Source organism: Melanostigma gelatinosum (genome assembly GCF_949748355.1).
Source record: "Melanostigma gelatinosum genome assembly, chromosome: 3".
Classification (NCBI taxonomy): domain Eukaryota; kingdom Metazoa; phylum Chordata; class Actinopteri; order Perciformes; family Zoarcidae; genus Melanostigma; species Melanostigma gelatinosum.
This window is the reverse complement of record NC_136636.1, coordinates 6,645,072-6,659,092: the sequence shown is the minus strand read 5'-3', so window position 1 is coordinate 6,659,092 and position 14,021 is coordinate 6,645,072. Positions and strand designations below refer to the sequence as shown.

Below are 14,021 nucleotides of genomic sequence, written 5' to 3'. Positions count from 1 at the left end.
ATTAAGCACTAAACGTCTTATACCACTACTTATAATGTCAGCACATTAATACTTGAATTGAATATATATATATATATATATATATATATATATATATATATATATATATATATATATATATATATATATATATATATATATATATATATATATATATATTAATTACATATTTAGACGTATACATAGTAGAAATAATATGTTATTGGAAGAAAGCTTGTTATTAGAAGAAATAATATGTAATATATAGTCTTAATGTGCGCTGACATTATAAATATCGAAATTTGAATTAATATATGCTACTCTTAGGGAGAAGGACCGCTCAAGCACTACACACACACACACACACACACCATTTCAACGTTATTTTCCCCCTTTTTTTCATTCAACTATTCATCGTTATTGAGCGCGTGCCTATGGATAACAATTTGTATGACAGGATTAAGGGGCGCACGCACTGGAGGCAAGTTACATCTGGGAGGGGCGTCGTTGCTGTGACAGTGTTGAGGCTGCTGGCTGTGTAAAAGAGGAGGGTTTGTCATCCGGTGCAGAAGGGAAACCTTTCTTCTCTTCTCAAAAGCAGGTCTGCTGAGATGCGCAGGGCTCCGACGCCGCGGAGGTCGCGAGGCTGCTGGTGAATTACAATTGGGATACGAAGCCACCATGAACGACGGGCTGTCCCCCCCTCGTATATTACAAAGTAGCGCAGGTTTAATTAATTGAAGTCTCTTCTGGGGGGGGGGGGGGGGGGGGGTTTGTCCCGTGGTCACATGCAGGAATGATTTTTCTCGGCTTGGTTTTGCTCCAGAGGACCATGGAGACCTCTGAAGGCATCGGTCATGCTCTCTGGTAAGAGGGGGGTTCAGCTCCAAGATGTCCTTCTAATCCGGTTTGGGCGTATTTATGAATAGCCGTCAACACAGCCTATATTCTCTGTAAAAAAAAAAGAAGCTTGGCCTATATAGGAGATTACAAGACGTTATTTTATATGATATTATTATTATTACAATTTGGACGCGCATGTATCGTAAGGTAAAAAAAAAACGCGTTTTGGCATCGTGTCAATCAGTGACACACCTGCGATATGTTATTGCTGGCATTAATTAGCCCGGTGTGTTTCATTATCAGCCGGCGCCGCCGTCTGCATAGATTATGCAGACGCAGGATGGCTGCAGCCCCAGACGCCGGGCTCTGAATGTGGGAACACGCATGCTGTACATGATTTCCACGCTGCGCTTAATAACACGCCCGTACATTGAATGCGAGGACTGTATGAAATAAGAATCCAACGTGTCTTTTCGTTTTGCGCTCGCGCTCTGTTCCAGCGCGTGGAAACGGAAAGAACACGTTGTTTTGTCGGGCACCGTGGATTGAAAAGGCAGGAAATGCCGGGATTGCAGCAGCAGAATCTGCGTGAATTCAAATGGGGAGCTTGAAAAGACAAACGCAATCTCTGTCATGCTTATTTTGGGGGGTGGGGTGGGGGACACAACTTCTCCCTGTTACTGCATTGTTGTGGAGCCAAATAGGCAGAAGCAGCCACTGCTGTCTGCTGGGCCTTATTGATTTCATTTATGAATACTGCTCGTTCTCGTGCAGCAGCCGTAAACCTAATTATTAACAGATTCCTGAACAAGGATGTCTGTCTGGATCTAAAAAAACTCAAATGTCTTGTGTGTGTGTGTTTGGGGGGATGGGGGTCAGTTGGTGCCTTCAGGGTGATTGAAAGCTAGCCCGCCCCTTGGTGTACCTGGGGAAACACCTCTCTGTTTTCAGAAGATGTTTTTCCACTTTGCTGCCAAGTATTTTCGAGGCCGCTGATCGTTCCTATTTTTGGGGTTCTTGTGTAGTTCGCAATTACCGACCATTAAAGGCGATGTGCAAAAGGAGGATCTGTTTAATCGTAGGCTACAGGTGATCATTCGTGCTCGGGACGGCGGTGTCTTCTTGTTCAGGGGGATTTTAACACATGTGGGTGTTTTTGTTTTCTCCCCTCTCTGTTTGGCGTTACGTTCAAATTGGTGGTACTCTACTTTATTTTAAACTTTACTACATGCCCATACAGGTACATGCGTGAAATGTCACCACGGCATTGATTCTATGCATTCGGAACAGTGTAAAGCAGCTGGTGAGGGTTTCGCTCAAGGTAAACGAACTACTGACCCTGGGGTTTAGGGACAACCAGCTCTCCCCGCTGAGCCACAGCCACCCCACTATTTAACTATGCACTCCCTGTGGTTTTCAAGCGACTATTGATTGTTACCATTCAGTCAAACACCACAGACTTTGCCCCAGTTTGGTGCAAACACAATTATTTTGCTGTTTTTATTTCACCAAGGTGACACTGCTCCTTTTATGGTGCCCTTAAGACACAGACTGACTGACAGGGTTTGAGCATCTGGTTCAGTAGTAGTTGACTGGCAAGCATGCAGATGTAGTGGGGTGTGTGAAACGTCGCGCATGCACTCACCCCCTGATCTGGAGCCAGAACATTTCAGCAAACCCTTTTGCTTTTAAAATGAAAATATGCTTTTGGCCTCGACCAAAGCGCCGTTTGGTGCTTAGTGTGTGAGCTCCGGGAATCAAATCCCAGACCTTATCTGATGTTGGAAAACACCAGGGGAGCAGTGCTCTCATTTAGTGGATAAGAGAGAGAATTCAGTCTTCTTCTGTCACAAAGCACACAAAAGAATCAGAGCAGGCGGTTATCGTAATGGATGTAAGTGTCAGGCTGTGGCTGCACATCTTAAGCAGCCTTGAACTCCCTCCTAAACCAAACAAGGCGGATTACAGCCACAGTGTGACATAAAAACAACATTGGAATACGTACAGAAATCCCCTCCAGGTGTTTCAGCACAAAGGGAAAATGCGTATGGAATAATCCCCTCGGACATTAGCTCCGCATTCCTTTCTTTATTACCACCCCCCCCAACCACCCCCACCTCAGCTGAGCAGAATCCAGGTGGATAGCAATCACCAGGATTGCTTTGTTTCGACCGCAGCGGCTGTGTCAAACGTGCAAAGGTGAGCGCCAAGGCCATGGAGGAGAAGCGCTGAGCCCCGGGATTGGTCGGTCGGAGCTAAGCTGCCCTGCTGCGTGTCGATAAGCGTGTTATAAATCAGTGTTTCATGGATACAGAGAGCACAGGAAGAGATCATAACAGTGTGGGGGGTAGGGGATGGGGTCACCTGACCTCCCATAAGCCCTCCGCAGTCCTTTGGCCGGGGTTGGTCAGGTGGACGTACTTCAGTAAATCCTCCGCATCAGCTGCAGGTCTGACCGTCACCGATGTCTTTATCACGCAGAAACCCGTATCCTATACCTTTCTTTCTTCTTAAGGTTAAAACCATTTGGATGTTGACATTTCCATTCCTCTTCCTCGTCATTACAAATCAAGTCACGCTGTACTGTTCTCTCAGAGCGAGGTTCAGAAGCGCCGTCCCGGCTCGCCATCGGAGTGCATTGCGAGAGCCGACTGTTTGACGCGGACGTTTCAAAGCTACGCAGTCTGCGACGCTACTGGCCCCCGGTTTGACTCCCCCGGCCACATAGTTGTAACCAGTGGCGGCTGGTGGAAAATGTTCTAGGTAGGGCCATCCTATCAATTTCAACAAACATCCCAATATGATTTAATGCAAACAAATTAAAGTATCAAGCACGCATTATTACTTTGCAGTTAAATATTTAACATTTATTCCAACATGACAAAAGCAGTAAATAACACTTGTATAATATAACATGTTCATTTATTGAGATGCCCCTATGGACCTCGTTATAGGAGGTAAAGATCAGGAGACGTAAACATGAAGTGTAATTATGAATACTGATGTTAAATTAAGCTATGATGAGTTCTCACTGTTAATTTAATATCTCTATTACATGTTGATGCCTCCATGACCAAGTTAAGCAGATGAGACTGAGGACAGCTATGTAGAAGAAAAGATGTTCACTTTGTCTAATATGTAGCTTGACGGAGTTCTCATGTGTGTCCTGGTGTTCTCGTGTTTCCTTACCTCCTCATCCCTCACTCCCTACCCTGGTGTTCTCATGTTTCCTTACCTCCTCATCCCTCACTCCCTACCCTGGTGTTCTCATGTTTCCTTACCTCCTCATCCCTCACTCCCGTAACTGTCCGTGCTGGATCCGTCCCCGTTGTTTTAAAAAGCTAAATAAATGATTAGCATGACGTCATCCAGCTAGCCAAACCTGTCTGGTGTACAGCTAGTGAAGCTCCGCATGTACTGCTTCCCTTTCCCGCGAGTCTGCTGTCTGGTTGTGAGGTCAGGCTGATCTGATATCAGCTCTTTGGCTGCAGAATCTCCGCCAAAGTTCTCCTCTCAAACGGGTCTTGGAGGAGGAGTGCTGGCGCTCGCCTGTAGAGACTTCTCCTGACGAGAACGCGCAGCGAGGGGGGCCAGATCTTTTTGGCCCCACACTGAATCTATTTGAGGGCGCTGATTGGCTAAATTGTATGTCACTCATTTATATCTTTAACCAGCAATTGGCTAAACTGCTTCACAGACCCGTCTCTTTTGGGCCAAAACGATCAGGCCCCCCAAGCTGCGCGTTCTCAGAGTGTCGTGCACACAGGCAGAGAGCACGAGCAGAGAGCACACAGGCGGAGAGGACGAGCAGGAAAAGCATATATTTTGCGCAGATATCATATTTTACACATATTACTGGGTACATTCCACAGTTCAAACACACAAATATTGACAATTTGTATAATTTATTATTATAATTTTTTTTTTTTTTTTTGTGTGGCTCAAGGTGGGGCCAGGCCCCATGGCCCTCTATTGACCAGCCACCACTGGAACTTGTAACCCTGATCTGGTTACCATGTGTAAGTTCACAACAGCAGCAGCTGTGTCAACACCAACAGGGAACATGAGGGCTGCCAGCCTCACCTGTCCGCAGAGGGCCGGCGGCGTTGTTTCAGCTGCTCTTTCACATCTCGGCTGCTCCTTTTAGTGCCCGTCGAACGAGACCAACAATACCACATTGCGCAATCCCTTGCCGCTTGCAACAGATAGGAGGCTGTTGCAGCAGCATCTACTGTTTAAGACGTGCTTTACTGTAAGCCATGAATATATCTGTTATGTAAATGCTGTTGACAACAGCAGCCGGTTCCTGGCACTCTTGGGCCAGATAAAAGCTGACTGCAGAGAGAGAGAGAGAGAGAGAGAGACTCTTTAAGAGCTGGGAGGCGTCGTGTTTGTCAAGGGATGAGAAAACTGGTTATAAAACTGTTGCCTGTAGGAATTTAGCTCAGCTGTGTTGTGATCCAATATGTATGACTTCTAAGCCGAAGGAGAGCGGTGCAGTTCACGGTAGGATTGGACCTACCTTGCAGGCCTCGGTGTTTAAGCCCCGTCGGACTTGAATATTAAACTCCTCGCTGATTTGCATTCGTGTGATGCGCGCTGCACAGGGGCGGCTCGCTCTCATCGCACGGCTCATGTTTTAATCAGCATGGCTCCCACAGTGCTATCTACACCGCCGTCCCTGAGCCCGTCCCTCACCCCTCACACAGACGAGCTCAGGCGACACGTGTTAGACCATCGCCTTGCGTTCATATCTCTCGTACTCGCATCTCCTCTGATCCCTCCTTTGATGCCGCTCCCTGGGACCTGGGATCTGATTCCTCACTGTCCCGCCACATCTCCCTGGAATGTGATGTCGTCTCGTGTTGTTTTTGTAGGCCTGTACCTGACTGTACCTCCGCACACATCTGTACACCAGATGTTCGCGCAGTACGCGCTTGACTTCAACCGCTAGGACCGCTGATCCTCTCAGGTGTGTTATTGGTTAGACTCAGTAGTGGTTAGAGAGGGAGACTTGTTGCAGTTGATTGATTGGTGCTTGTCTCAAAAGCGATACTTGACACTGGTAACCCTGGAGTGCTTTGATGTTTGTTTGGTGCTAAGCACTCACTACTTAAGTTTCTGTTTGCTCTTTGCAGAGACCTCATCCGAAATTTGTGGCTCATATTGTGGTGCCATTCTGTCTTTTCTCTCTATATAGTTTGCACCTTTTCTGTTTCAGTGTAGCTTTTATAACTATTGCTGCTGGCTTGCTACACTAATTCATTTCCTGTTTCGGCCAAACAATTAGCAACAGCTACTGTCGGATCAAATTCACAGAAAGACCTAAAAGCTTTTCACAAACTGGATGCATTGTCGGTTAAGACCGAGGCGTCGCAGGATGTGTAACCTTTGCTGAACAATGGACAATAACGGGACGATGGTAAACGCTTAAAGTGTCTCATTATTTCACGCACACAGGCCGAAGACGTGACGGTGCAGTAGTCAGGATGTGTTGAATGGGATACATTGCTGCTTCAGCAGAGAGTCGATGTGCGTTGTCCTATAGAGAAGTACGAAGAGTCATTAAGTCAACAAACTGACTTAGTTACTTGCTAACGTTTGCCAACAATTAGCTGCTGGTCATACCAGACCAAGTAACGCTGTGTGTGTTGAAGTCTTCTTTAAAAGTTACATTGTAGCGCTTTAAATGACTGTATTATGCCGGTTGTAGTATCACAAATGAAACACTACTTAACCCAGAGCACTGAAGTCATTGTTTGTTCTAAAGAGACACATTTTAGTGAGTGAGAAGGATAGCACCGAGCTTCCAAGCAACTGTTTCTGCTCGCCGGACAAAGCCATTCTTCAGAGGCACGGCAGCCTTTTGGCTCCAGCTGCCCGGCGACCACGCAAATGAATACCAAATGTCTCCGTCTGTCTCCTCTTGGCGGCTTCCCTCGGCGGGTTTACTGCTCGGCCTCGCCTGTTCCAGACGTGACGCTGCCGTGTACATTCCCAGGCGAAGGTCCTTCTCGAGTATATTCGATTGACTTCAAATCTGATTATCTCGGGCTTCGGTTTTGTGTAACAGGATTCATGTGATGAGCTTCTTTGTGTGCGCGGCGGTCGTAACTCTGCCGTTTGTTTGTGTGAAAGGCCCCTACTTGTCTGTCAGAGGGAGGTCGAGCATGCTGAGGGTTTTCACACATACAGGAGCAAACAGCAGTCGCTGGTTCAGTTCCAGGACGGGGGAGCCAACGCCAACAAGTGGTTCAAGTATGTCTTCAGAACAAAAGCAGAGCCTCATTCTTAATGTTGTTTGAGTGAGGAAAACAAAACACTATCGCCTACTGACCCCCCCCCCCCCCCCCCCCATAAGCAAAAAGCTGGTCCCTTGTGGGCAGAGCTTTGAGACAGCCGCTCAGACGAACTGATGGCTGAATGTTTCCTTTGGAAAGATGTGACGCTGGCAGAAGCAGCCTTCGGACGGATCATTTTGCTTCAGCCCTCGAGGCCTTCCGCCTAGATTTGAGGGTTGAATGGAGTCGCTTTATGATTTACTCGACTGGCAAGGCGCTTGTTTACGGCAGCGATTTGTGGGCAGCGTTGAGTGAGAGGCTTTTGGCAGAAAACGCGATCGCTATTTTTGGATTTCAAGTCTCTATTGGGCATTAGGGAAGAGGCTTCGTCCGTGATGAACCTCCGTTATGTGGAGGAAAAGCACACGTGAAACATTGCTCACTTAGCTACAGTCGATTGAAGGCAGCATTTCTCTTTACGGGGCCTTATTCGACATTAGGCAACAGTTCCCTTCTCAGGAGAACTATCCTATTTGCTCTGATATGTAAGCGCTATAAGATATAAACACAGTTGCATGCGAAGTGAGTTTCATGTAAACCTTGATATTTATGACAGCAGGACAAAAGAAACTGCTGAACGTTGCATTTTACGTCCTCACTTTGCTTCTGGCTCTATTCCTCTCTTGTGTAGCAGCAGTAGCTATTGAGACATAAAACACTGAGGGTTTTAGGTTTCTCCCCCTCTGTTTCTGGACATACATTATTAATGTTACTGATCCTGTCTCATTTCCTTTTCTTTGCAAATTAATTGGTTGCTAATTGTATCTGAGAGCTAATGTATTACTCACTCACTTTCAGATTGCCTTAAGGTGCAAGTTAAGTTATCGTCGGACTATTATTGATCTCTTGATATTCTATAAATGTTCTATAAATGTTCTGCGTTTTTATTAATATAGCTTCATACAGTGTCAAACATGGGATCAATAGTGCTTTTGGTGAAGCTGTTGCTATGCTGATAAAAGCTTATTTTTACCAGAAACATCTAAATATTGTTCCTCTATTCTTTTCAGTTTAAATTGTATTTTGAATGTTTAAAAAAAAAAAGGTTTTCAAGGATTGGGTTTTAGACACCTGAACAGAGGTGCAGTAGCGCCCCCTCATGGTACCTGGTGTAACCTGCTGTAGCAGACACCGGTGCTTATCTTACTGCTGACTCGCTAGAAATGCAACCATTGACTGTAGACCTCAAGAAAACACACGATACTGCAGGATTCAAGAGAAGAAAACCTCTCAGCCTGAACACATTTTGAGTCTGCGTTGCTCTTCCAACAGGTGAGGGCGTGGCTGGGAGCGAGAGTTGTAAAGTCCCCAGAATTACGCCACATGGAGGTCAAAGGACATCTGATCACGTCCATGGGTTTGGGGGCTCCTGGTGAGTACTAATGACTTCTCACGGTGCAAAGACGGACACGTTCGTGTCTGGACAAGCCTGGAATGGCTTGGTGTTGTTTTTTTTCCCCTTTCTCACAGAGAAGGAAAAACAAAAGTGTTTTCCTCAAGGTAAAAGCCAGCTGAAAAAACAGCTGCATGTGTGAATGTGAAGGCCTTTTGTTCACGTGCCGCTGCCGCAGCTGTCAGATAATCTTATCAGAGCACTGAGGGACGGTGAGAAACTAGACCCTTAAAAAAGCAATTTTTGTGAAACTGTAGAAACCAAAACACTGCATTTGTAACTATGATGAACATTTGAAATAGTGAAATGTTTTAGTTTGAATCATCTGCATTCAGAGGATTTGGCCCAAAATGTCCAGCCTGCTGTTGTTATAAGAAAAGTCTGTAATTTTTGTATATTATTAATAATATTGTCAGCAAATCCCATGAAAAGACAATGTGTGAGTCCGTCTGTAAACTTTCTGACCCCCTCCCCCCCCCCCCCCCCCCCCCCCCCCTACCTCGTCTGTGGCTCCCATCCACGAGCCATCTGGTTCCTACTGAAGAGAACCGAGCATGTACAGCAGGACCGACTCAAAATAAACCACACTTTCCTTGTACAAGGCAACAAGGAACAGAACATGTGACCCAGTGCAACGGCGAGGCTCATTGTTGAGTTTTTAATAGTTTTGGGACAACAATGGAGCTCCATGACAAAGAGGTCTATCGCTGACAATACTGTATTCATCGTTGGTTCGGGTCTTTTCGTGGGAATTGCTGACCATAATAACATAGAGTATTGCCGGCCTTAAACTTCAATTCATTCCTCCTAAAAATGCGTTGCATGTGTGCTGTGCTGTGTAGATGTTCAAGGCTGCCAGGACGGCAAGCTGCAGGCTGAGAGGGTTGCAGCTCTGCAAGAGAGGAAGCAGGCCCTGGAGGCTCTCCTCAACTCCAGAGTGGGAGAACTCAAACAAGTCTGTTTGCAGGAAGCAGTGAGTAGCTCTATCGTCACTTTTGAAACATACGTGCATGCCATCCACAAGTCTTCAGATGACTGCAGTAATGTTACTGTGTTTAATTACTGTGTATTTACTCAAGAGACTGCAGCATATTACAGATTATATCATACGTTCTGAAAATTGAACCTATCGATTTCGACGCAAATGGCAACCAGTGATTTTTTTTTTCTTCCTCCTATAAAAATGGGTTGTACATTAATATTCTAACTTGTCAGCACGTCTTAATGTAGCAACAGCTGCCTCCGCTGTTCATTAACAGCTGTTTAAAACATGCCCAGGTGTTCACAGCTGGATGTATAGCGGCCCACTCCGTCTCTGTGTGCTCCGTTCTTGGATTCAGAAGTTGTCTACTCTGTTTTCAGTGTTGCTAATTTAAACGTCTGAAGCACGACTCATCTGCAGGGTTATTCCGTTTCGTAAATTATGATAGAAACGTTATTTCTGGCTTCCATTTCAGTGCAGTCAACTGTTTAAGGGGTGGGTTTTATTGAGACTTAAAGTAATCTGTTAAGTGGTGTCATTTTATGGAACACTTTAAGCCTCGCGGGCCTGTGAGAAGATGGATTTTAGTTACTGGGCGCTAATGAATGTCCTCTGCAGGAGCTGACTGGGAAGTTGCCACATGCCTTCCCCCTGGAGACGGGAGAGAAACCCCCACCGGTGCAGCGCAGGGCTGGCCTGCCGCCCAACGCCAAGGCAGAGGTAAGTCAACACCTTGAATATCAATTGTGTTTACGCAGCAGCTGTGCCGCCGTGTGTACTTGTGGTCTAACGCGGCTGTCCTTTTCCCCCGGCTGAAGGATGAGGCGGCCCAAAGAAAGCAGATGAAAGCCATCTTCACTGGTGCTCTGTACCGACACTCGGAATCAGACCGAAATATCCCAAATAGCAAGAGGACAGTTCACCGGGGGTGTCACACAGGTACAATCTCAAACTATACACCCAGTTCAAATATATATTACATATCGGGTATAAGTGAATTAAAACAAAGCCGCGTTGTCATTCACATTTTACGCTCTGAAAGACAAATATAGCTTTGCATTTATGTTTATGACTTCATTCTGCATCGTCTGTGACCTGAATGGTTTGTTGTCTTCCAGAGGACACTGTCATGTCAGAGAGTACAAGCTCCATGTCAGATTCAACTTCCCATGACAACGGTGAGTCAACTGAATACAGACCGTCTGTCAACAACTCTCTCTGTCGCATACTGTATATCCTTGTATTCATAATGACCTTAACAGAATTTGCAGCCTTTTTCCCATTCAAAACACATCACTCACGCTTAGTGGGTGGGAGACTCATTTGCACTTCTGGTGTAAAGACACCAAATATGAATACGCCGTCACATTTCAGTTGTTAAAACCCGAAATAGCACGCTTGTTGTGCTTGTAATGACAGTGGATCATTTCTTTGTCGTCAGTGAGTCGGAGTCATTCAAAGATAATTTCTGTGTTCGTTTTTCTCCTCCCAAAAGAGTCGTCTCCCAGTGTGGTGGCTGACCAGCGCTCTCTGTCTCAGCCCCGGCTCACAGTGGGCAGCCCCGACCACAGGATCAGCAGGAAGCTGTCGCCAGTCGAGATCTACTACGAGATGAGGACACGCCGCAACTCCGTCACAAGCTCTGTCAGGTACTGGAAGTGGGCCCCACACTGCAAGCTGTGCGTTCGGCTCGATGTGTCTTGAGAGCGTTCATATAATCGCGATTGTTTTCATTCATCCATCCACGTCCTCTTGTGTTGCTGCTCACAGCCCGGCTCACTCTTTACCGAGAAGTGCATCCAACATCGAAGGCAGAAGTGTTCCAGCTACTCCTCTGTTGGCCCGAACCGCGCCAATCAGCGTTCACGTCAGGTAATCTGCGATGTGGTGCCGCTTCAGCTCCCTCCTGCTGGGATAACTGTACGGTTGGAGATGGCTTAATGACTTAGTTAAATGCAGACACAGAGTCAGGGTTGTAACAACGATTAGTGTCATATTCAGCTACCAGCAAGGGGCTTGAGCTCATCGTCTGGTCTTTAGGCAGACAAATTGTGTCCCCTGTTTAGTGATTTTCTGTAAAATGCGGTTACATGGTTTTGACTAAAAATGCTTTCATTCACTTTTCTTTTTCCATAGTTGCTCCAAAGTCCTGTCCTAACGTAAGCTGTTGTTTTGCTCATGTGTTTTAGGTCGGATGCGTCGGGTGGTAATGGGTTGAAGCAGTGGTCTGGCAGCCTGGATGTGCCCTATATGATTCCGCTGGCCCAGGAGGGCTCTTCCTCTGACCGCCGAGGCTGCCCTTACAGCTCCCGGGCCAGGCGCAGTAACAGCTCCGAGGCCCTGCTGGATAGATCCAGCCTCCCTGACGATCCTGCTCCCAGAAACGGGATGCCCCCCAGAGGAGGGCCCTACAAGAGCTCAGAGACACTGACTGACGGCAAGCTGCGCCACATTCACCTGGGCAGCCCCGAGAGACATGCCGACGGCTCTGTGGACCAGGCCAAAATGCGTCTGTCCATGGGCGACAGAGCGGCCGGCGGAGACTACAATGAGCTGTTGATGGACTATATCTGGGGCAAACAACAGAGGGTGCAAGTGCAGCAGCCCCTGTACCAGTCCACAGGCAGGATCTGGCAGGACTTGTCCTCTCCTCGCTCCTCCACCGCGGCGGTGCCTCCTCATGCCAACGGCTTCTCCCATTCCCAGGTGAACCTCCCCAGCGCCGCGCCCCCTTACAGCCCCATGGTCCTCCGAGGGTCCCAAGCTGAGCTGCGCAGGGTCAAAGTCACCAGAACCAAATCTTGTGGACCCTTTATTCCTTTGCAGCAACATCCCCAGGATGCCATCCTGCTCTCAGCATACGAGTCTCCCCTTCCTGCCTCTGGCACCACCGCATCCTCCATCCCCAACCTGCACCCCTACCAGACCGAGCTGTCTGGCCCCTCCTTCAGCCGCAGATCCCCGCAGTACTCTCTCCCGACCCCAGAAGACTCGACGCGAAGCTTGCATAAAGCCCTGGCTCTGGAGGGACTGAGGGACTGGTACCTGAGGAACGCCCTTGGCTATCCTCCCGCTGCCTCGAAGGGCCACGAGGCGGGGATCTCACGCCTCTCGCACCCCCACCCGCTGGTGCACCAGGCCCAGTCTGTTCAAGGGGAACCAGCCAACCTCCAACGGTCTCAAATACCCCAGTCAGCCAGCTTCCACGGTCACCCGCTGCATGGAAGGTCAGTATTTATTTTCCTCTCATTGCTCCGTCTCGTTTACAGCTGTATGTCTATTCAGTATCAGTGATGTGAGCTCAAACTTCTACAAGCCGTCACGAATGGAACTTTTCTCTTTCCTTATTGTAACTTGTTTTGTGTTTGACAATTCCATTGCACCCACAGCAGAAGAACGTTGTACTATCACTTTAAGAAATGATGTTTTCTATGGTTTGTGAGAATACATTTAATTAGACTACAAATAGCAACATGCTTGTCTGCAAATACAGTCACTCACTATTTATCCACTGAAACATCTTTCTCAGTGGCAGCAATTCCCTCAGCAGAGGATGGTGCTATTATTCTCACTCTACTCCCAGCCAATCCATCTATCATCCCCCGACCTTTACAACCGGGCTGGTTTTATTTTTTTGTTTGTGTTTGTATTTTTGCACGGTTAGCACTATGTGCTGCTGTCTGCCTCATGCCAACGTCCGGGCACTCTGATGTCTCCTCATCACTCAAAGGCGTCCTTGAAGTGCTAAGTGGCCCGTGAGACACATATACACATGAAACGTTGATGATTCAGCAGATGGAATGTGAACTTGCATTAATGGGCATCTTTAATTATGACAAGGACCCCCCCCCCCCTCTTCCTTAATTTCACTCTCCAAGCTTCTGAGGGTGATTCATAGCTTTCATATCATGTAAATGTGTCTCACTGTGGTTTTACCCTCCACTTCCTGCTTCGTGTTTATGGAGCGCTGTATTGATTTGTCCTGCCTCCCCAACAGGTCGATGGAGTTCTCTCTCTATCAGGAGACTCCTCATCCACAGATGCAAGAGGTGACCCCAAAGGAACCCAGTGCAGACCCAGGCACCCTAGTCTGAAGCAGCAGAACACACACACACACACACACACACACACACACACACACTACATGATCTGAGCAGAAACACTGTAGCCTCACACACACACACACACACACACACACACACACTACATGATCTGAGCAGAAACACTGTAGCCACACACACACACACTACATGATCTGAGCAGAAACACTGTAGCCTCACACACACACACTACATGATCTGAGCAGAAACACTGTAGCCACACACACACACACACACACTACATGATCTGAGCAGAAACACTGTAGCCACACACACACACACACACACACACACACTACATGATCTGAGCAGAAACACTGTAGCCTCACACACACACACACACACACACACACACACACACACTACATGATCTGAGCAGAAAC

At 47.2% G+C, this 14,021-nt stretch overlaps 1 protein-coding gene across 1 annotated transcript; it reads left to right on the top strand.

Moving 5' to 3' along the window:
- Positions 1-754: 754 nt before the first annotated feature.
- ccdc120b (coiled-coil domain containing 120b) lies at positions 755-13,632 on the top strand (the record flags this gene model as incomplete). Its single annotated transcript, XM_079265580.1, has 10 exons — positions 755-846; positions 8,436-8,535; positions 9,399-9,529; positions 10,157-10,258; positions 10,357-10,477; positions 10,657-10,716; positions 11,034-11,187; positions 11,309-11,410; positions 11,728-12,765; positions 13,536-13,632. Exons 2-10 carry the CDS (start codon positions 8,487-8,489, stop codon positions 13,630-13,632), a joined length of 1,854 nt encoding a protein of 617 aa, XP_079121706.1. The 5' UTR covers positions 755-846; positions 8,436-8,486.
- Positions 13,633-14,021: the final 389 nt, after the last annotated feature.